The sequence below is a fragment of the Mastomys coucha genome, unplaced genomic scaffold (genome assembly GCF_008632895.1).
Source record: "Mastomys coucha isolate ucsf_1 unplaced genomic scaffold, UCSF_Mcou_1 pScaffold11, whole genome shotgun sequence".
Taxonomy (NCBI): Eukaryota; Metazoa; Chordata; class Mammalia; order Rodentia; family Muridae; genus Mastomys; species Mastomys coucha.
In genome coordinates this window covers 12,545,535-12,568,357 of record NW_022196893.1, presented here as the reverse complement: position 1 = coordinate 12,568,357, position 22,823 = coordinate 12,545,535, and the positions used below count along the sequence as shown (strand labels likewise).

The 22,823-nt window shown below is 50.6% G+C and overlaps 1 protein-coding gene across 2 annotated transcripts in view; it reads right to left on the bottom strand.

Annotated features, from left to right (window-relative positions):
* Window positions 1-841: 841 nt before the first annotated feature.
* The window catches only part of Zc3h7b (zinc finger CCCH-type containing 7B), a 49,957-nt gene continuing 27,975 nt past the window's right edge, over window positions 842-22,823 (bottom strand). The window contains exons 8-24 of one of the 2 annotated variants that reach the window (XM_031350207.1): window positions 21,518-21,560; window positions 20,915-21,108; window positions 20,295-20,616; window positions 19,407-19,465; window positions 18,615-18,714; window positions 18,062-18,223; window positions 16,767-16,972; window positions 15,214-15,314; window positions 14,072-14,253; window positions 11,359-11,444; window positions 4,990-5,123; window positions 4,718-4,823; window positions 4,488-4,596; window positions 4,139-4,272; window positions 3,865-4,028; window positions 3,283-3,543; window positions 842-2,099 (exon numbers count right to left, since the gene is read on the bottom strand). In XM_031350207.1, coding sequence (XP_031206067.1) covers window positions 2,096-2,099; window positions 3,283-3,543; window positions 3,865-4,028; window positions 4,139-4,272; window positions 4,488-4,596; window positions 4,718-4,823; window positions 4,990-5,123; window positions 11,359-11,444; window positions 14,072-14,253; window positions 15,214-15,314; window positions 16,767-16,972; window positions 18,062-18,223; window positions 18,615-18,714; window positions 19,407-19,465; window positions 20,295-20,616; window positions 20,915-21,108; window positions 21,518-21,560 — 2,367 coding nt within the window. In that variant the 3' untranslated portion in view covers window positions 842-2,095. Of the gene's footprint in view, window positions 2,100-3,277; window positions 3,544-3,864; window positions 4,029-4,138; window positions 4,273-4,487; window positions 4,597-4,717; window positions 4,824-4,989; window positions 5,124-11,358; window positions 11,445-14,071; window positions 14,254-15,213; window positions 15,315-16,766; window positions 16,973-18,061; window positions 18,224-18,614; window positions 18,715-19,406; window positions 19,466-20,294; window positions 20,617-20,914; window positions 21,109-21,517; window positions 21,561-22,823 lie in introns of both variants that reach the window. The other variant, XM_031350198.1, reaches the window with a different exon arrangement.

The following is a 22,823-nucleotide window of genomic DNA, read 5'->3' as shown; positions in this document are numbered from 1 at the left end:
CTTGTGAGATTGGACACCCAGTCTTCTTTGAAAGTTGAGGAAACTGTTGGGTGTGGTAACACAGATCTGTAACCCCAGTATTCAGGAAAGCAGAGGCAGGGACAAACATTCAAAGCTGGTTTCATCCATTGCTAAATATTAAGACTCTGTCTCGCCGGGCAGTCATGGCGCATGCTTTTAATCCTAGCACTTGGGAGGCAGAGGCAGGTGGATTTCTGAGTTTGAGGCCAGCCTGGTCTACAGAGTGAGTTCCAGGACAGCCAGGGCTACACAGAGAAACCTGTCTCAAAAAAACAAAAAACAAAAAAAGACTCTGTCTCAAAGAGTTTTTTAAAAAGTTGACAAATCTTCCCTGTATAACCTTGGGTCTTCCTTGGGCTCAGAGGATCAAGGTTGCAGTCTAGATCACATTGTGAAGCCTGGCATGACCCCTTGCCTTCCTGGACAGCCCGAACCCAAAAACGGCACAGAATGCAGAGCGGCACATGATGGTAGAAGCAAGAGGCACAGGCAGTCCCACAGGAAGGGCTGTGAGCAGGCAGGCTATAAGTGGCCAAAGGGTGGCCTGCAAGGCCACTAGTACAGAGCACAGCTTGTCCTTGCTACGGAGGTGCTGCCTGAGCTGGGTCAGCTGGGTCTCCATGTGTACACAGGGTTACTGCCCCTCACCCCCTGGAATGTCTGACCCAGGCACAGCCAGCTGGGACTAGCTCTGTCCCAGGAGTCCTGAGCAGCCCTGGCCCCCTGAATCCATGCAGTGGTTGGGGAGGAGCAGGAGTGACACCTGGGGGACAAGAGTCACAGTGCACACATATATTCTCTAGAACAAAGGCTAAAAGAAGCAAATTTTTCTCTCATTTTATTTTAAGAAGGACAAAAATTGTTATTAAAACATCTACATTATTATCAAGATACTAGACCTTAGGATATTTAATATTAAAGTGTGGTATTCTTAAATTTTAATACAGACATTTTTAAAGGACCATTAGATTGATTACTGCCCAGCTGAGAAATGCAGCATCCCCACCCACTGCCTTAACTCCATGTCTACTGTGCAATCTTGTTCTTGCTCCTAGGCCCAGCTTCAACCCTGAGCCTTCCAACCAGGGGCCCTAGAGAGGTCACATCAGATTAACTATACTCGTCATTTAAGACGTTTTGTTGTTCCCCACCCCAGGTCATCCCTACCGTCCTTTTCTTCCGTGTGAGGGACACAGGTCTAGAATGTAAGGGAGCCCAGATCTCAGAGACCCCTGGACAGATGAACAGCAGGAAAACTCTGGATTCATCCTCCTCTGGTGGGAAACAAACACTAATTTCTTCCTTTTCCTGAGCACACTGGCATTCCTCTCTAGACATGGATCTCTGGGAAACTAGCAGTTAGAGCAGGGCCCAGGTGTGGGTTACCCTGCCATTTCTGCCCAAATCTGAGCCATGGCTCCAGTCTCAGTGCCCTAAATAACCAGATGACCCCATAAGCACTCAAAATTCACAAGGATGTCTGCATTTTTTTGTGTGCCAAATTCTTTATCTTTAGCCCTCAATAGAAGAGATTCCTTGGATACCACACACATATATAATATTATATAGAGCGATATATTTAATACCTGTGTATATATGCATCACAGGGGCGACATATATACACACTAAAACAAGGCTGGTGACAACAGACTGCAACACCACGAGTCAGGAGAACAAGTGTCATCCACATTCACGGCCATGGTCCCCACCTTAGATGTGGTCTCACCTCCCCTCCAGCCATATTGCCAGCACCCAAACTCTGCAGTGCTAGCCAGCTGGGGTTAGGGAAGAGGGGCAGGGGAGAGGGAAAGGTGCATGCCATGGTTATCGGGAGAAGGTTGGGCAGTGGCAGGATTAGGAATGGGTCCTTTACGCTTGCTCAGGTGCCTATCACTGTGCCCTGGAGCACTAGCAACCCCAGCTGGAGGAAAAGCAGGAGTGTCTGCTTAAGTCTATCTCACTTCTTGATAGTCTGTTTCTGGTTCCTTCTGGGGTGGGAGGAAGGGTGCCCCACTTCTTGTGCCAATGGGGTGGAGCATTCTGGAATGTCTTGGGGAGCCAGGAGAGGCTGTGTCTACCTGTGGGGGTGGGATAAAAAGGTGTACACCTACTTCAGACAATAAAAGAGGCCTTGGTAAAGGGGGGCATGGGCTGGGGGTCAGCTGGGGTCCTAGGCAGCCAGCAGTGTTGAGCATAGGGTGGGGCTGGGACAGATGGTCATAACAGTATATTCTGGGTTCGTTAGAGAGGACTACAGAGGGTCCCCCAGAAAAAAGCTATTTCCATAGTGGCCCATGGAGCCTAGGTTGCCTCCCCACTCTTCATATTCCTCAGAGCCTCCCCATGCTCTGTACCTTGTCAGATGCCACTTGTCTGTGAAAGCTCTTGAGGGTATAGCCTCCATCGCTTACTCCAACATCCCCCAACGTGGAGCTAAGAAGAGCAGCCCTTCCCCAGGTCCCAGGGATGTTGCATGGGACTGAGGGGCCTAGAGGCTCCAGCTGCTAATGGGTGGGGTCTTTTGACCAATGTTTACATCCCACTTCTGCACCAGAGGGGGCTAAAGACCCTGGGCAAACCACTCCTGCTAGAACTCAGTTTTTGTTTCTGTAAAATGGGCTGTGTTGACTCCAAGGCTGAGGTGCAGTCTAAAATCGTGGTGCACAGAGGTGAGGGCTGGGCGGGGCCGGTTGTTAGGAGCACCTAGACTGCTTAGTCTAGCTTCAGCCATCATCTGCCTTAGCCCTTTCCCCTTTCGCAGGTCAGGAAACTGAGGCCCAAGGTGGTAAGTGACCAATATAGTGTTCCCAACTCCATCTCATGACTATATTTTAAGTTAGCCAGGGCCTCCTGACCTTTGCTGTGCCCTGATCTGGCCCCAGGGAAAGGGAGAAGAGGAAGGTAGAGAAGGACAAGGACCCTCCTGCTGCATATTTAAGTAGGGACCCCAGGCTCCCCAGCCCTGAGCTTTGGACACATTTAGGAGCAGACAGAATTTAAAGCTGTAGGCTGAAGCTGGCCAGGCCCCTCCCTCTCCAACCAAAACTAAAATTAGGGAGGATCTGCCCCCATTTTGACAGGACAAGGATCCTGGGACCACTTGGGGTTGCAGTATATGACCTGGGTATACACACCTGGGTTACTGGGGGTGGACAGGATGGACAGGGACCCAGCAGACTGGGGGCTGCCTGATGGGGTAGTCCCCTGCCCTCAACCCACCCCCGACCCCAGGACTTTGCCATAGCTGAGACCTGACCCTACTCTCCAGTGGTGGTGGCGGCAGCAGTAGCAGTTGCAGCAACGGGGACGTCTGGGGTGGCACCAGTGGTGTCCCCATCCTCTTGCAGCAAGAAGTTGTATTTGCCGAAGTCATCATCCCGTGGACACAGAAGCATGTCCTTGCGGGCCTTGGCAAGCTTTTGCTTCAGCACCTCACGCCGGTCCAGCCACTCGTTGAGTTCCTCCTGTCCATGGGCACAGCGGCACTTGTCCCCGTCTGGGCAGGCCTTGCCCTTCTGGAGCCTGTGGGTAGCAGGAGGCTCACCGTCTGAGCTCTATGTCTTCCCATCTTCCTAAAATACGCTTCTCCCCAGACAGCTCTGGTGGTCCCGGCTCAGGGAACCCCTGACAAAGTAGCACTCTCTAGGATCTGATCTGGTGCTGTGAAGGAGGGTTAGAGAGAGGCCTGAACCCACCCCTACACCATGCCCACCCCCAGTACTGTACTCATCTCTCAGATACACCAAGTCAAGAGATGGAGCTGGTCCCAACATCCTTGTCCTCCGGCCCACCTGCTACCTGCCCTCCCTGCCCCTGTGCTCCCCGTCCCACGGCCCTCAGCACCTGTCACAGAGTCGGAACTCGCCCATGGGGAAACGGTAGGCCCAGCCACTGGCGTCGCTGTCAGAAGTGAAGACCTTCTCCTTGTGCTTCTCAGACTGGATGTGCTGTTGCCACTGCTTCTTGCTGTTGCTGTTCTTGCCGCAGAGCCAGCAGTGGTAGCCCATCTGCGTGCACAGCTTTGTGGGTGCCTGCTTCCACACCTCTGCCCCGCTCAGCCCCTCCAGGATGCCCTCTCACCTGGCCCTGGCTCAGCATGGGGGCGGGGCTGGCTTACCATGATATCAGCATAGTCTGTAGGCATCTGGATCTGCTTCTCTCCTTCCCGAGAGCTGATGGGGGTCCCTTCTCCTGGCTTCCCTGGGTTGTGTTTTTTCAGCCACATGTCATAGGTCTGTTGCATATCCAGGACTGGGCAGGGGACAGAGTGCTTGGTGAAGGGGGCGCTTCCCCATCCATTCTACCCACGATCTCTGCTGGACTTGGGAGGCACAAAAATCTTAAAGCTCTGCTACTGTGTAGCCTGGCCTGAGTGACTAATCACTCCCAGGAAGCCCAGAGTGTATTCTAGAGATTAGTGATGAGGTGAAACAGATACAGGAATACAGGACAAGCCTGCCACTCACTCTTGTTCTCCTTCATGAAGGTCCACATGTCCCTCTCCTCAGGGCTGTGTGCGAAGGAGCAGTTTCCCACATACTGGCATTTGCGGCCATTCTGGGCATGGATGCAGAGCTGTGGGTAGGCAAAAGAAAGCCTGCTGAGTCCCACAGGGCTATGACATAGTTCTGGCCAGTTCAAAGCCTTTTCAGGGCTCATAACCTCTTGTATTCTCCCCTCCCCAACAAGTGCTCACATCATATTGCTGTGGGAAGTTTCGAATGGATGGCAGTGGCCTCACGGACACCCATTTCCTCTTGGCCTTGGACATCACCAGAAGGACCCGCCTCTCCTTGGTCCAGCTGTAGGCCAGAAACAGGAGTCATTACAGAGTCAAAGAGGAGGCCTCCGGGTTATGAGGCTTTCTTTCCTCTCTCAGAGCCCAGATCTCCTAAGTCTTGGCCTCCTCCCACATGTTGCTCTGGCAGTGCCCCATGTTTCCCAAGCACATGCACTGTGCCTGCTTACCAATGCCGGGCCTTGGCACTGCAGTACTTGAGGTCTTTGTCCGGCTCTACCACCTGGCCATTCCTCCAACACTGACCACACACAAACTTCATCTGCAAGTCAAAGGTGCTGGGTCCGTGTGTCCTTGGGGTACCCTATTGGAAGATGGGGGAGTGAGCTGGTGAAGCTGTAGCCACCAGGCCTTAGGCCTCTGGGAGTCCTAGGACCACTCAGTCTTAAATTGGCTAGTCTACTGCCCAGTTTTACTGACAGGCAGTTAGCTCTCAGCTAAGGGCCCTAGGACGTCTGACTGGGGAAGCCAGATATGGAGAGGGACTCCTGAACCCCACCATCTTCCTGCCCTCTCCAGGTGCTCCAGCTTCACTTATCTTCCCTCTTTTAGAGGTCTGGTTTGGGCAACCACTGTATGGAATAGCTTCTCTTGTTAAAAATTGATTTTAAATTTATAGTATTTATTTTTAGACAGGGTCTCACTATGCATCCCTGGCTAGAACTTGCTATAGAGACCAAGCTGGCCTTGAACTCACAGAGATCTGTCAGTTGTTTCCTGAGTGTTGGGATTCAAGGCACAGGCTATAGTCTCAGTCTATTTTATTCTTAAGGATATATATGTGGGTTTGTGCACATGTGTGTGGGTACCCTGAGAGACCAGAGGCATTGGTTAGATACCCCTGGAGCTATGATTACAGGCTGCTGACAGGCTGAGAATCAAACTCAGGGCCTCTGAAAGAACAGCACATGCTCTCAATCTCTACAGCTCCTTAAACTGTGGTCACAACCCATAAGGGTCAGATAACTGAATCTGGGAGCTTGGGAAATTTGGCAATACCAAAACTTTCTGAATACACAACAAACAGACATTAATTTAACATCAGACATGCAAGGAATTCGAGGTGTGTCTGGCAGCACTTATAAATGCTGCATCGTGGCAGTTTAGCAAACCCTTGGTTCTAAGTGCCTGATATGCACACACTGAAATGTGTAGTGTCATCCGGTAAGACCCAGAAGCACTGCCTGGCCGAGGCGCAGATTCCAGACTGTTGTGCCTTATGAACTACAGTGTTCTTACTATACATACAGACTTCTCGTGCTTTAGAAGAAGAATGGTCAAGCTGGGCCGTGGTGGCGCACGCCTTTAATCCCAGCACTTGGGAGGCAGAGGCAGGCGGATTTCTGAGTTTGAGGCTAGCCTGGTCTACACAGTGAGTTCCAGGACAGTCAGGGCTACACAGAGAAACCCTGTCATGAAAAACCAAAAATAAATAAATAAAGAAAGAAGAAGAATGGTCCACAGAAAAAGGCTTTAAATACTTTCCTCCTCTACCTCAGCATGTAAATACTAAATTAGTGTATCTCTGGGTTACATTATGAGAACATTTGATTTTAAAAGTTGTGTCTGAGGCTAACGAGATGACTCAGTAGTTGAGAGCACTTGTTCTTAGAGAAGACTTGGGCTGGTTCCCAGCACCCACATGGTGGCTTACAACCATCCATAACTCTAGTTCCTGTCTTCTGACGTCTGTATCAATAGGCATGCATATGCTATAAATACATGCATGTAAGCAAAACTCATAGACATAAACTTTTTTTAAAAAAAAAATGTGATGTGGGGAGCTGGGCAGCAGTTGCACATGCCTTTAATCCCAGCACTTGGGAGGCAGAGACAGGTGGATTTCTGAGTTCGAGGTCAGCCTGGTCCAGGACAGCCAGGGCTATACAAAGAAACCCTGTGTCGAAAACAGAAAGAAAAAAAAAATTGGTGTGGTGACATATCCCAGCATGGGGGGCAATGGAGGCAGATAGACCTCTGTGAGTTAGAGGCTGTGCTGCCTAGTTTTGTCAACTTGACACAAGCTAGAGTGATCTGAAAGGAAGGAATTTCAATTAAGAAAATGCCTCTATAAGATCAGGTTGTAGGCAAGCCTGTAGAGCATTTTCTTAATTAGTGATTGATAGGGAAGGTCCCAGCCCATTATAGGTTATGCCATCCCAGGGCTGGTGGTCCTGGGTCCTAGAAGAAAGGAAGCTGAGACAGCCAAGGCAACACAGAGAAACCCTGTCTTGAAAAAAAAAAAAAGAAAGGAGGCTGAGGGCTGGAGAAATGGCTCAGTCATCAAAGGGTAGGCTCACAACCAAAAATATAAGAAAGGAGGCTGAGCAAGCCATGAGGAACAAGCCAGTAAGCAGCATCCCTTCATGGCTTCTCCATCAGCTCATGCCTCTAGATTCTTGTCCTGTTTGAGCTCCTGCCTTGGCTTTCCCCAGTGGACTGATTGAGGATATATAAACCAAATAAACCCTTTCCTCCCCACAGTGCTGTGCTTCATCACAGTGGTAAAGAGAGAGACAGACAGAGAGAGAGAGAGAGAAAGAGAGAGAGACACACAGAGACAGAGAGAGAGACACACAGAGACAGAGAGAGACAAAGAGAGAGAGAGAGAGAGAGAGAGAGAGAGAGAGAGAGAGAGAGAGAGAGAGAGAATGTGTGTGTGTGTGTGTTTAAAGCTATTGCTGTTGAATTGCTCATCTTTGGTAGTTTACAAGCACTGTGTAAACTCAGGTATCCATGGAAGCCAGGTGGCGTCAGATCCTCTGGAACTGCTGTTACAGGCAACTGTGAGCTGCCTGGTGTGAATACTGACCCAAACCTGAGTTGTCTGCAAAAGCATCAAGTACTCATTTTTTTTTTTTCAACACAAGCCTTCTGTGTGTAGCTATCCTAGAACTAGCTCTGTAGACCAGGCTTGCCTTGAATCTTGAGATCTGCCTACCTCTATCTCCTGAGTGCTGGGATAAAAGGCATGTGCCACCACACCTGATTCAGCAAGCACTTTTTTTCCTCCCCAAGATATATAAAAAGGCTCTATTTGTAGGGAGCGGAAATTTAATCAAACATACCAAATCCCATGTCATCTGACTCCTCAAACTCTTTCCTCTTGTCTTTCTTCTCTGCTGCAGCAGAGACAGAACAGGAGCAAGGAGCCAGGGGCCAGGGGCAGCAGAACACAGCCCGAGCCCCAAAGCAGGCACACTCTCTTCATGGCTGAGTCGTCTGACTTTCCAGCCCTCATTTGTGATTTTTAAAATTTATGACATGACTTTTTGTGTGGAGTTAGTACTGAATTTCCAATAAAGTTTTTCTTTTTTTTCTTTCTTCTTTTTTTTTTTTTTTTTTTTTTTTTTTTTTTTTTTTTTTTTTGGTTTTTCGAGACAGGGTTTCTCTGTGTAGCCCTGGCTGTCCTGGAACTTACTCTGTAGACCAGGGCTGGCCTCGAACTCAGAAATCTGCCTGCCTCTGCCTCCCAAGTGCTGGGATTAAAGGCGTGCGCCACCACCGCCCGGCTACCAATAAAGTTTTAAACTACATATTTATTCACAGTGTTAGTCTCGGCATTTTGAATTTGTTAACTATAAAAACAAAATACTGGGTTGGAGAGATGTCTCAGCGGTTAAGAGCACTGACCGCTCTTCCGAAGGTCCTGAGTTCAGATCCCAGCAACCACATGGTAGCTGACAATCACTCGTAATAAGATCTGACGCCTTCTGGTGTGTCTGAAGACAGCCACAGTGTATTATGCCAGAGCGAGCGGGGCTGTCCTGAGTTCAATTCCCAGCAGCTACACACATGATGGTTCACGGCCATCTGTACAACTACAGTGTACTCATACATACATAAAATAAATAAATAAATAAATAAATAAATCTTTAAAAACAAAACAAAATACTGATCAATTCCAAGAAGTGTTGCCTCTACATCCTGTGATTAACTATTCAACCAAGGCATAATTTGTTAATCTCATTCATCTCATTAATATTTAATTAACAGTAAACAATTTAATAAACAATAAAATTATACCTATGCCGAAGAATTATTTTAAAAAGTGTATGACCCATCATTAGCAAGTGTTTGATATATAGCCAGATGCGGTAGCTTATGCTGGTAATCCCATTACCTAGGAAGCTAAGGCAGGAGGATTGCCATAAGAGACCAGCATGGGTTACGAAGTAAGTCCCAGGAAATCCTGGGCTACATAGTGAGAACCTATCTCAGTACAACAAAATGTCTGGTTGTATGCCCATCTTACATACCTACATGTCTGTGCCACATGTAAACTACTCAGGTGAGAAATGGACAGAGTACAAGAGCAGTCCTGGGGCACGGCAGACGGCATGCCGTCTTCTCAACCTGGTTTCCTCTATTCTTCCTTCAACTTATTCTAAAAAACGTCTTTCAAAATTCAGCTCAAGGGGCTGGAGAGATGGCTCAGTGGTTAAGAGCACTGACTGTTCTTCCAGAGGTTCTGAGTTCAATTCCCAGCAACCAGTTACATGGTGGTTCACAACCATTTGTAAAGGGATCTGATGCCCTCTTCTGGTGTGTCTAGAAACAGCCTCGTGTACTCATATACATAAGTAAATCTTAAAAAAAAAAAAAAGACAATTCAGCGCAAGGGGCTGGACAGATGGCTCAGCAGGTAAGAGTGCTTGCTGCAAAGGCATGATGACCATGGTTTCGATCCAGCACCTACAGAAGGTCTAGGGGTGGCCCTGCAAACAGCACTGAGCCAATCAGCAACAGGACTTTGCTGGGACTAGACTAGCAAGAAAGTACAAGCTGTAGGGTCAGCAAGAGACTGCCTCCAAAGGAAAAAGGCAGAGTGGTAGAGGGACACTGGTACCTCCTCTGGCCTGCACACTTGTGTGCATCTCTCACACTCACTCCGCTCAGGCTGCAGGGGCTCTCCTGGAGCTCTCCTGCCACAAAGCTGCCACCCTCAGTGGTTAAAGTACCTTGTCTGATCCACCAGTTTTAAGGACCCGGTCTGCAGAGAGCAGAGGTTCAAAGGTGGGAAGCTGGCCTTGGGAAGCAGGGCAGACAGCCCAAAAGGACAATGCTCAGCTAGTCTCTGAGGCTCCTTTCCCATATCTTTTGCAACAGCCTTCACTTTGGGGAGTGGGAGGTGACCTTGGCTAACCTTCTCTTCTGTTACTGCCCGTTGGCCTTGGGTGTGAGATTGCTTGTTTGGGCAACTCTTGGTTTCTACAGGCTAGCAGGTGCATGTGTCTTCTGCCGGCTCACCCCAGAACAGTGACCAGCAACTGCCCAGTGCAGGCATCATTTCCATCCGACTAAGCAGAGATAGCTCAGAGCAGGTTGTCACCCCTCACAGGTAAGCCTGAGGCACTGAGCCCAAGCAGCGTCTACCCTGACAGCCCCTTGGCATACTGACTTTACTCTCAAGATACTAAGCAGGCAAGAGCCCCATGCCTGGGCCAACACAGGAGAGAGACCGAGCAAGGATAGAAAGGGAAGGCCAAGGAGCAAGTAGCCCTCATGGCTCCTCCCCTCAGCTTGGATCCTCCCCCAACCCCATAAAGAGTTGAGAAGCCCAGTCTTCCTTCAAGTTGGCAATAGATTGGTCTGGTCTGGGAAACAGGGTGATCCTTCATGGGTATGCTACACTCACTGGCTCTTCTCGTCTCTAAGCCAGTGTCTCCTTGTCACCTACAGTTACAAGGGTCTTGAAGCCCAAGGTGTTGTAAGCATCAGGGTGATACAGGGTCTAACACACAGCACACTCAACACCCTGAAGCTGAGGCCAATTCCTGTAAGCCTCACACCCATGCTGTAAATGGTGAGCAGGGCTTCATGATAAATCTATGCAGCAGGAGAAAACAGGTCTCCTCACCCCACAGGGAGGGACGTTGTGTAAAACCAGAGGCTTTGAAAAGGATAAAGACTGATGAAGGAGCCATTCTAAATTAAAGAGGGAAGAAAGAGACATGACAATGGAACAGTGTGTCACCTAGAATTTAGGGGACAAGTCACAGAATCTGAATGGTACTATTGTATTAATTTTCCAGTCTTTGGGTATATAAAAAAGTATCCTCATTATAAAAAAAACTTTTAAAATTATTATTTTGTGTGTATGGGTATTTTATTTGCATGTATGTGTTTTGTACACCATGTGTGTAGGGCCCACAAAGGCCAGAAGAGGATACTAGATCCCCTGGGACTAGAGTTAGAGATGTTGTGAGTCACCACGTGGGTGCTGGTAATCAAATATGGGTTCTCTTAACTGCTGATCCATCTTCCCATATCTGAAGCTCACTCCCAGATGGTTCAAAACAGAAACGCCCCCAAAACCAGTGTGAATATTTATGTATATAAATGTATATTTGTATATAAAAATACAAACCTGAACATAGGAAAAAGACACTCACTCACTGATAACAAAGCAAGCCGTAAAACATGAACTCTAGAAATATAAGAAAGAGTGCAACTTGCAGGGTCACATGTCACAGTAAAAGGAAATGGACAGCTCCTGTGGTGTCCACCCTTACCCCAGTGCCAATCCCGGGCCTTACCAAGCTGCTGCTGGCCTTCCCTGCGTGGGCTTCCATCTGTTGCCAGTATTTCTTGGATTCCTGAACGATGTCTTCGTGGGTCATTCCTGTGAAGGGTGGAAGGGGTCTTGGCAAAGGATGAGACACAGCACCCGTGGGATGCTGGGATGCATCCCAAGCCAAGGAGTTCTACCTGGCCAGTCCTGGCAACAGTAAGACTCAGGACACAGAGAGTGCACTTGTCCTCTCTGGGCCAGTTTGTCCATCCGTAACACAGGAAGAAAGCTCCTTTATTCCCAAGCTAGTGTTCCATTTTTAGAACCCCTGCTTTTCTTATTGAAGACTCAAGCAGAATCCTGCTGGGTCCCTGGTCTTTAGGGCTTACCAAGGCACCAGGCCCCTGGTCTTTAGGGCTTACCAAGGCACCAGGTACATGGCTCTTCACTGCCAGTCCCCAAAGAGCAAATGTCCCAGCATGATGGCCCCAGAGTACCAATCAGATGCTTACTTGCCTCCCAGATCCAGCTCAGCACATCTTCCTGGAGCCTCCCTCTTGCGACTCCTCTTCCCTTTCTAGTGCCTCCTATGGTCAGCTGTCTAGTTATTCTGTGGCTGTGGCTCTGCTGGGGTCACTCCATTTGTTGCTTACATACCACACTTGACATCAGGTTCTTCCTGATGATCCCCAAATGTAGATCCACAGTCCACTTACTGCCTGCCACATCTGACAGCCCATTCAACACCTCTACCTGGAGTCCAAGAGACAATTTGGAACCCTCATCCCACGCAGAACCCTGCTATTAGCCCCCTCAAACATGCTCGTTCCACACACACCCTCTTCTCAGAAGACAGACCCCTACTCTACTAGGCACCCTGACGGCTTGACCTTAGTATACCTCACATCTGGTCCATCAACAATCTTGTTGGTTCCACCATCAAAGTATACCTAGAATGTGACCGCTTCTGCCACCTTACTGCCACCATGTGGTGTGACCTACATCTCCCCTGGTGTCTCCATTCCTGCCCTTGTTCCAACTTTTCCACCTAGCATCCAGCACAGCTTGGAAACTGCTGTCCAGGTTTTGAAAACTCCATTTCACCTAAAACCCCTCCTGGTATTGCACAGCAGATTCAGAATAATGACAACTGCAGTCACCTGCCGTAATGATGGACTTTTGCTCCGAGATGCGCAGTATTTTGAAATGCTGGGTGTAGAGGATGAAACTGCCGCCAGTATCTCAGGATAGGCTTTTACACTTGATCTTAGCCAAAAGGCCGAGAAGAGAGTCACGATAGGCTTTTAAAAGCTACTTTCTTACTATGTTTATTTATTTTGTGTCTATGTGGCTCAGGTGGCTGTGTGAACATCTGAGGACAACTTCAAAGGTTAGTTTTCTCTTTCAGCCATGTGGATCCTGGGAGCAGATGGCTCATACTTGGTGCCAAGCACCTGTACTTCTGAGTCATCTCTTGGAGACACCATCATCATCTTAATTTTTTTTTTTTCGGTTTTTTCAAGACAGGGTTTTTCTGTATAGCCCTGGCTGTCCTGGAACTCACTCTGTAGACCGAACTCAGAAATCCGCCTGCCTCTGCCTCCCAAGTGCTGAGATTAAAGGCATGTGCCACCACTGCCTGACTAATTTTTTTTTTTTTAAAGTTTAAACTAGGATTACTCCCTAACAATAAAGGTACAGTGTAGCAAATGCATGAACAAGCACCAGTGCTGTTCATTCATTATAATTTACTGCACACTTCAGCCCATTATAAAATAAACACTGCTCTTTGGCCCATGATTGGACTAAAACATCAGTGTCCAGCATGTGACTGTATTTCTTTTTAAGGGCAAGAGACTCTCACACACTGGGACCCCCAATGACCTTGAGTCACAACTATCTCATGTTTATCACTGCTTTATTTACTCCCGGGGATAATCTTCTGCCTCAAGTTCTTTGCTTCCTAGCACATTCATTCCCTGGCCTTCCCTAGACAGGCCCATTCTCACCACGTGACTGGAAATGCTCTTCTGGGTCTCTCTCCCACACATCACTGATACACCCCTAAAGTTAAAACACTATCGACTCTATGCGGACACTGACTGTCACATGTACAATGTCTTACCCTGGCAACACAATAATGCTGGTAAAACTACAATAAATGGCGAAGAAGACTATGCATCCTTGGCCAAATAGTGCCTACGATTCACTTCTGGGTAGTACGCTGCTTGTCTTGCTCCATTAAGTCCTCAAAAGTGAGGGCCTTGTTTAGTTCAAGACTGGATGCCCTAACTCAGAGAGGGTGCTCGCTAAAGCAGTTAGACGGATGGATGTGTGAGCATCCTTAAGTCCACTCACTGGACAAACCGAAGGTGGCTCAGAGAAAGATGCCTTATTGACCATTGCTCAGGCAGCAGGTGAGTTGCTAGGTGGAGTTGCAGGGTTCAGGGGCTGAGTCTACCAGGCTCTGAGTCTCACACATTCTTGCTTTCCCATCTGTATCTTGGCATATTCCCTAGGCAGGGTCTAGACAGGGAGGGATCTAGATTCTGGACCTAGCAGTACCCTGTGAGCAGAGTTCTGTCTGTGATGTCCAGGGTTACTAACTCCTCCAGGACGCTCCCAGGAGCCACCTGTTTGTGAACTCACCTGAGGTCCCATCCGTTGGCCATCAGGCCCTGGCCTGTTCACTCCCAGCCAATTCCAAGCCTACTCCGCCTGCTCTGCCTGTCCCTCACCTGAGTACTGCTGCAGCAACCAGACCTTGAGCTCAATGAAACTATGGGCGAAGTGGCAGCTGTCCTCGCGCAGGCAACCATAGCGCACCTCGTGGCGGCACACGTCAAACTGGAAGTGCTCCTGGAACTGACGGATCTTGGAGTACTTGAGAGAGGTGGAGCGGACGATGTGCACCAGGCACCTGGAAGGCACATAGGATGTGCATGATGCTGACAGTCCCCCAGCACCCTCTGCCCTCCATCTCTGCAGTGGGGGCACCTTTCCAGTGCCAAGCAAGACTGAGGGAAGTCGCTTCTCAGAGCTTTCTCCTGGGTACCTCCTGTCCTGTTAGCCCATCTCAGAATGTGGATGGCACAGGAGGTAAGGATCGATCCTACACTCAACACTTTCGTCCTAGCTCTGCTTAACTCGGGCTACATCGCAGAGCTCTGGGGCCAGCTCAGTTTGCAACTGTCCACCAATAGTGTCAGACCTCACCAGGTAGGGAGAAGGAAATGTCCATGAACAGAAAGGGAGATTCCAGCTCAGTGCCTCAGAGCTAGTCTTATACCCAGGGGGGTGGATAATAATGAAGCACTTTCTCTGGTCAGAGAAACTCAGTGGCCTTGAAGGAAACCCATCAAGATGGGAACATCATCACTCTTCTCGGAAACCCAAGGCTGCAATGGCTAGTGCTCCAACCTACAACCAGCCCCTCGCCAGGCTGCAATGTGGACCCGGGGCCTGACTCCATCTCAAAGGATGGGGCAGGGCAGAGAGCGAGAAAGAGCAAAGGCAATGGTGTCCGCCTGCCCCAGCTCCTCCCATGCCCTGTTTGACACCGAAACCATGACAAGGGAAGGTGCTGGTTAGAGCCATCAGCAGGGCCTATCTGCCTGCTGACCAAGGTGTTCCCAGATCCCAGCCTTTTTCTCTGTACAAGGGGAGCAGTAACTCCCTCCCCAGGGGCTTCCGAGACCATTAAATACCCAAGACAACGATTGGAAGACAGGAAGCACTCAACAAACATGGTTGCTGTCCTTTTTAGGTAGATGTGTCACCATTCTCTGTCCCTTGTTGGCCTGGCCTTTCCTCGTTTGACAAGCTGCCCTCACGGGACCTCGCCACCCTTTCTTGCCCACTACACAGCTGCAGGACTCACTTGTTGTTGTAAAAGCTGTGCTTGGCAGCCAGGTTGGAGCAGACAGATGGAGAGTCCTTGGTGCCTTTGCTGATGATCCTGGGCTTACTGTCGAAGCAGATCTGTTCAAGGAGGAGATGGGCTGGGACCTTCACTAGGCCACCAGGGAAGGGGATGGGCTAGAAGCCCAATGGCCACCTAAGGAAGGACATCTGGTCCCTGTAAACCCTGCTTTAGGTCCCTGTGAACCCTGTCCTAGGTAGGGGGAGTGTGGAAGAGAACTCAGGCTCTGTAAACCTCAGGTCTCTGGCCTATAGATGACTTGGGCTTCAACTCTCACTCCTTCCTCTCTCAGATCACATAACTCCAGTGCCTAGGGCAGGAGTTACTCCATGCCCCTGAGCCTCGGTTTTCTCAACTGTAAACTGTGGATAATTAACCTATTTTATCCCACAGGTTCTCTATGCAGGTTGAACATGGAGAAAAATGAGTTCAAATGCTCCTGTCTTGTGGCTATGAGCCATGATCCCCAAGCCAACTCCTCCCCTAGGGGAGACGGCACAAGTTCATCTGCTCTAAGCTCAGCCGACCAGGGTAGTTAGGCCTCACCAACCCCCCACCAAAGCCAGAGATAACCATGGCACTGTTCCTAGTTTCAAGTTGTTACAGAACCAGCCGTACTCTCAAGACTGGGGAAAGGCCAGTGGTCACAGTGGTGCACACTTTTAACCCCAGTGCTCGGAAGCGGGTGGATCTCTGTGAGTTCAATGGCAACCTGATCTATGTAGCTAAGTCCAGGCCAGCCAGGGCTAAATAGTGAGACCTGTCTCAACACCCCCTCGAAAAGACAAAAGAACCCGATGCAGGGAAAGCACAGTATTGCTACTAGACTCAGAGCTGGCCTAGGAAACGAATGAGGAAATTTGGGAGGACACTGTGTGACAGCACAGCTGGGTCATAGGCCATAAACAGCAGGCACGGCCAGGTTGGAACACGTTGGGGGAGATGTGACAAGGCTGGCCATGGACATCTTGCTCTAGACAGCTGAGCTAGGCTAAACTTGTCATAGCCATGATATGGGACTCAGGGACAATACTGGACAAGATTCTAAGTCTGCTTGGCCCTAAAGATTACCAGTGCTGTAAGGAGGTGGCCTTTGGCTATGGGGCGTGTGGCTCGGGTTGACTTGGCCCTATGGCCTCCAGGCAACACCTACCTCAACCCACAGCACCACCAGTGAACCAGAACAGTATCTGTGAGCTGGGGATGCCCAGAAAGTATGAATAAAGATCTAAATCCCGCACATTCCGGGTTCCCAAGGAAGAACAAATGGGGGCGGTTACTGCTTTCTCCTGACCTCAATTTTCTTTCACCTTTGTAAAATGAGAAGCCAGACAGGATCTGGGTTCCACTAGGATCCCCAAGGCCTAATTTTACAACAGTCTCTGGTGATTCTCCAGCCCAGGCCTCACCATGCCCACAGGTTTCAGGGCTGACAGCCAGTGCAGAGGCAGCCAGCCCTGATTGTGCCTGGGGCCATGGGCGACTGGTGAACTGGCTGGGCAGGTGGGTACCTCACAGAGGAAGGTGAAGATGCCCTGGTGCTCTTTCAGGAGCTTGGCAATGGTTAGGCTGCCGCGCTTGACACCCCCCAGAGGGTCAAAGAGCAGGTCCCGATTGAGCGTGCCCTTCCGCTCCTCTGTCCACACATCGATCTCCTCCTGATGGTAGGCGAAGGTGCAGTTATCTCCGTACTTACAGTCTTGCTTGTTAATCATGTCTACAAAGAGGCAATAGGATACATGGTCTACCAGGTGGGGGAGGCAGCCCACAGCACCCCGCGATCTCACGGTGGGCAGCAGGATGCAAATCCACAAGGACAGAGCACTCTGAGAGGGATCCTTTTCCAAACACCAGGCCCTGGTGTGGGAAGGCTCAGCACTCTCCAAACCCCTCCCACCCATCCCCAACCAGGTCCCCAGTGTCTATGCAGCCCAAGCAATGCAGAAAGGCCTTTGTAGAATACACACAGTATATAAAGAGGAGCGGTTCTTAGGATTATTCACTGGGGAAGTGAATAACTGTGTGATTAGGACCAGGAACATGGGCCACAGAGCTTGAGCTGGAGGAGTGGCTGCATCCTCAGCTGCAAAGGGGTAGGGGAGTGGAACAGGGAACAGCTTCCAAAACTGAGGCCACCAGGCTCAAAGGGCAGAGCACGTGGAGGGACGGGGGAGGAGTGCGAGTGTGCCTGAGGAGCAGTTAGGGTGGAGATGTGGACATGGGCATGCACTGGCCATCATCCCAGCAGCCGTAGGCAGGGCTTCAGGGAGGACACTGGCCTGGAAGGCCTGTGTGGGTGAGGGGAAAGGAGCCTGGGGTGGACACTGAGTGCCAAAAGGTTACAGGCAGATGTTTGGGGCTAAGGACAAAAAAGGGCTGAAGTACAGATGTGCTTCATGACTATTCAGGGAAACTGAAGAAAACCAAAAACATCTGTTTGGTACTGATTAGATTTCTATGAGGCCGAAGTAAGGGCAAAGAAAATAATGTACTCATTAAACACAACTGCTGTCTGCAAGCCTTTCCGGGACTCTGCCCATCACTTCTGGAATCCCGCAGGGTATGAACCTGGTTGGGTGGACTGTGGGACTCTCACATGCAATGGTGTAGTCCACCATATAGCTCCACCTCCATAGCATTTCCTGAATGGCTTCTGTCCTTGGACAAGGTCAAGAGGGATGCTTGCTCTCCTATGGGTCTCAGGCATCATCAGAGCTTTCTCATCTCCCCAGTGTCACTGCTATAGGTCTGGGAGGAGCTGGGCCCAGCTGGCACCAGCCAGCTCCATAATGGTCCACCTACCTACCTTTGCACAGGTAGTAGGAGCCCACAAAACTGGTTTTGGTGGGCCGGGGCCGGATGCGCTTCCAGATCTGGTTCTCCGAGCTCCGGAGTCGGCCGAGGAGGACATCCCTTCTGCACTTGTGCTCGAGGCCCTCACGGTAGGTATAGTCGCCAGCCCTGGGGCCTGTGGGCAGGGTACACAGGGATGCAAATCCAGAAAACCCACATGCCCTCATCCGGGTCTCTGAAGCCTCCATCATATTTCCCCTGGCATGTGGTTGTAGGGGAACGAGAGGACTTGAGAAGCCCTCCCAGGAACCCACCACGTGACTTCCCTAACAGGCCTGGACCTAATTAATGGTGAGTTGGCCCAACTCAGTGTTTCTAGAATTGTGAAGATAACACTTTGCAGAGAGAGGGCGGGTCCCAATTAGGGTCCACCCCTTCATTTCCTGCACAGGAGGGCCTTGTCTTCCTACAGGTAACTTCCACTAACACACAGTAATGTGGCCTCCACACTCGTGGATTCCCAACATTTCCAGGACAGAGGGGTGCTGCTGCAAACGTGGAGTTACCTGTTTTGGGGTAGCAGAGCTGGCAGGCCTGCTTGAACTCATGGGTGGCAGCCAGAGGGTTCTTGATGAGCAGGGCGGTGTTGGGCATTGAGGGCTCCGGCTACAATGGGAAGACATTGGCCATCTTTGGCCCTGAGGGTACCTGGTACCACCAGGGCCAGCCAAGGCAGTGAGAATAGGTCTATCTTTTGACCCTACTCCAATCTGTCCTACTCAGTATCAGAACAGGAGCCTAGGACCTCTTCTCCATCTTCCCAGGCCTTGTTCTGTAATATAAGAGCCCCAAACACCATGATCTGCCTCAGAAGCCCCTGGACGATGAGTAGAGGCAGGCCATCGTGACTCCAGAATGTTTCCTTGAGTTAAAGCAGAGAAATTGCAGTGGGCCTGTTTAAAGACCTACTGCTCTCCTGGAAGTGGCCCAGTCATCAACAGACAGGAGAAAAGGCCCAGGGAGAGCCAAGGATTTCCTAGGGCCCACACAGCTAGTATCTAAGCTGAAGTCTGCAGACATGCCGCTCACTTGGGGTCCAGTGCTCTTCTGAACCCAGAACAGGCAGAGCCCTGAGATCAGAAGCATGATAACACTTATGGCTGCTGAGCCTCGTCCTAACATAAGAGATAAGGAGTACCCTAAATGTGTTCTCCAGCACAAGGGCCATTCTGAAGGTGCTCCTCCTGAAGAATGTAGCACCTCACCAATGCAGAGAGCTCAGCGCACCCCCTATCTAAGGCTTGTAACCATAGGATGAATAAGAGGTCTGGTCTGGGAGCCCCGCTCAAGTCACTCACCGAGGGGGTTGGCTTCTGAGTACTGCTTGGGGGTCGGTGGTCCTGTGAGCTGGTCTCTTCTAGGAAAGGAGAAGATGTGAGGGTTATGTTCCCTAGCACAGAGAGCATGAGGGGCCTTTCTGGAACACCCCTGTAATTTCTACCTCAGAGAAGGTCCATGGGCTCACCTTCCTATTTTCTTTCTTTCTTTTTTTCTTTTTCTTTTTTTTTTTTTTCCGAGACAGGATTTCTCTGTGTAGACCTGGCTGTCCTGGAACTGACTCTGTAGACCAGGCTGGCCTCGAACTCAGAAATCCGCCTGCCTCTGCCTCCCAAGTACTGGGATTAAGGGCATGCGCCACCACTGCCTGGCACACCCTCCTATTTTCACGGACACAGCCCTGGAGCAAAGAGGCTCCAACATGTCTACCCTTGCTTATTCTGCCTTCTGAGGCTTCCTGTTGTCTCAGAGGGAAGAAGTTGCTCAGTGAGACCATGGCTTACCCACACTCCCCTAGGAACTCTCACTCTAGCTATCAGCCAGACCCAGATCCTCTACCACACCGATCCCATGCCTCTGAGCCATCAGGTCCTCCAGAAGGAAACCCTGGTTCCTGTCTACCCATGCCATCAATAAGTCCCTCAGTCTTGCGTGCCCAAGTCTATCTCCGACCTCTAAAAGCCAACCCTATTAAGGCCTGGTCAATGGCTTATGTCCCTGGTTCCCAGCCCAGAGAAGTGCTACTGGAGTTCATGACCTTACATCAGATAGAATCATTAACATAGCTCTACTGCTCTGGGCTGTGATAGACACATGGGCATGTGCTGTAGAAATGCAGAGCTTCAGAGATCAGAGATGGAGCAGCATTGTCAAGGGAGCAGAGAGACAGAGTACACACCAAGGCTCACCTAGGAAGGAGTCCGGCTTGTCCAGGGAGCCTCGGGCTGACCCAAAGCTGTCAAGGGCATCCAGCCGAGCCTCAGAATATGGTAAGAGATCCAGGGGGTCCAGCGTGGGCCCTGGAGAGTCAAGGACATCCAGGACAGAAGCAGCCAGCTTCCTGGAGGGGTCCATGACAAGGCCAAAGGAGGCAGGAGGCAGTGGGCTGGACACGGGGATGGAGCCACCCACCACAGGTGGCAAGAGTGGGGTCCCACCAGGAAACACGGGGATCAGCTGAGGCAGCTCACTAGGCATACCACTGCCAGGAAGGCCACCCTGGACCAGAGACTGCAAAGTGGGGACAGAGCCAGGGGTCAGACGAGAACATAACCATCCAACCCCGTGTGGGTATGGCATTCCAGGAACTAGTTATTGCTCCAGGGCCTGACAGTAACTGCTCATGAAGAGGAACTGGGGTTCTGCTTGATCTCTCCTGGGAGCTGTAGACTCCAGCAAGACCCTCCCAAGGCCCTCCATTTTCCCAACTGAGATATGAAGATGGGACCCTTCCCTTGCCTCTTCATGGGACTGTGGGTGAAGCGATCTCAAGGGACAGAACAAGAAGTCAGTCAGCAGCACAGCTCACCAGAGAGTCCAGGAGGGTGTCCAATTCTGGACCAAACACATCCCCATCCGAGAAGTCATCCAGGCCCTCAGTGCTGGGGAGTGTCCTGCTGCTGCCATCCAGGGGGGCCAGTAGGTCCAGAACATGAGGGAACAGGGGCATTGTGGGAGTGGAGGGGAGCAGGGCTGGGGAGCCTCGGAGATCCACGTAGCAGTCTGTGGAGGGAGTGAGCTCAGTAGCTGACAGGGCCCTGTGTGGTGGGGGTATTGCCCAGTCACTAAGCTAACACCTTCCCTGTTCCACAGAGATCTGGTTTCCCTCTTCCTTGCCCCAGCTGCAATGGCTCAGAGGTAGTCAGGTAGCCTGGAGCTGTGGAGGGGTTCCTGATTGCCCAGGCTCTGCTTAAATATCCACCAATGTCACCTTTCTCTGGGGCTAGCGGTGCTTTCTTCAAGCACTTAACAGAGAAAAGGAAGTAGGAAGCAAGGGCTCTAACTCGAGGTGTGCAACAGGAGCAGGCATGGATGAAGGACAGGGACAAGCTGAGAGGAGTGAGTCATGCTCACTCCTGTCCTGCCTCAGGGAAGCCCCTCGGGTGTCCCACTCTACATAGATGAGACATACCTGTTTCGATGTCATCTATAGATCCCAATCCATTAGAAGTTCCCTGTGAGAGGAAAGATGTAGGGTGGGATGGCCTCAGGGCCCAGCACTTTTCAACAGGGCTACACTGAGGGCCACTAACTGAGGAACAATGCCTCTATCACAGGTAGGCTGGCTTTTCAGCCAGGGTCTGAGCAGGGGTGGGCTGAGAAGAGTGTGGAGCAAGCTAGCTTAGTAGGTACACTTCAGGGAGCAATGGCCCCAGGGAAAGGGTATGCCTCTGAGGTACCTGGAAAAGGATAGCAGCTCATCCATGCCCTGAGGCAAGGGTTTGGGGCTATTTCGGTTTTGTTTTTGAGACAGGGTCTCAAAAGCTCGGGGTATCCTGAAATTCACTATATAGAACAGGCCGGCCTTAAACTCAGAGATCCACCTGCCTCTGTCTCCCAATTGCTGGGATTAAAGGTTGTGACAAGGATTTTACCAAGCCTTCCACACTACAGATGATTTTGAATTCAAGGAGGAATGTGTGCCCTCCCCCGGCTCAGCCCCAGGCCTCACAGGAAGCTTTGCTCTCTCCAAGGAGAATGTCATCCTAGGTGGGATCCATTACCCATTGCAAAGACAGAACAGAATTCACAGGTCAGGCAGCAACCTGGCCTGAAGTCAGACATTCTGTAGGCCACAGGCCTAGTTCCTCCTTGGGGAGTGAGGCGGGGGGGGGGGGGGGGGGGGGGGGGGGGGGGGATAGGAGAGGGGGCTCCGGAGAGCCCATACTCTGCCCAGCTGCAGAGTATTGGGGTCAGAGCACTGTCTCGATCAGGGAAATGCTGGAGCTTGCTCTCTAGTCTGGCCAAGTCGGCACCCTCTCTGGACTTGTTTCCTTGTTTGTAAAGTAAAGCTACACCAGCCACACTGCCTGGAACTGTTATCGGCACTCTCTGTACTAGGCATGTGTATAACATGTGCTGCCCGGAGGTTGGCATTCAGGGTTAGTTACCAGCTTCCCTTCTTGATCCCCAGTAAACTCCTCTGCCTTGTGTCAGCCACAAGGGACACAGTCATTCCTCTACCCTGACCGTGCTTTTCCCTGATGCCTTTATTGTACTTATGAGGCCCAGGCTGGCCCTGTGTCCTTCCTGGCTCTGGGGAGGCTGGGAGAAGGCCCAGGCACTCACTGTTAGCCACCCTCTTTAAGGTTAGCAGTAGCAAGCTGGGCAGTGGTGGCGCATGCCTTTAATCCCAGCACTTGGGAGGCAGAGGCAGTCGGATTCCTGAGTTCAAGGCCAGCCTGGTCTACAGAGTGAGTTCTAGGACAGCCAAGGCT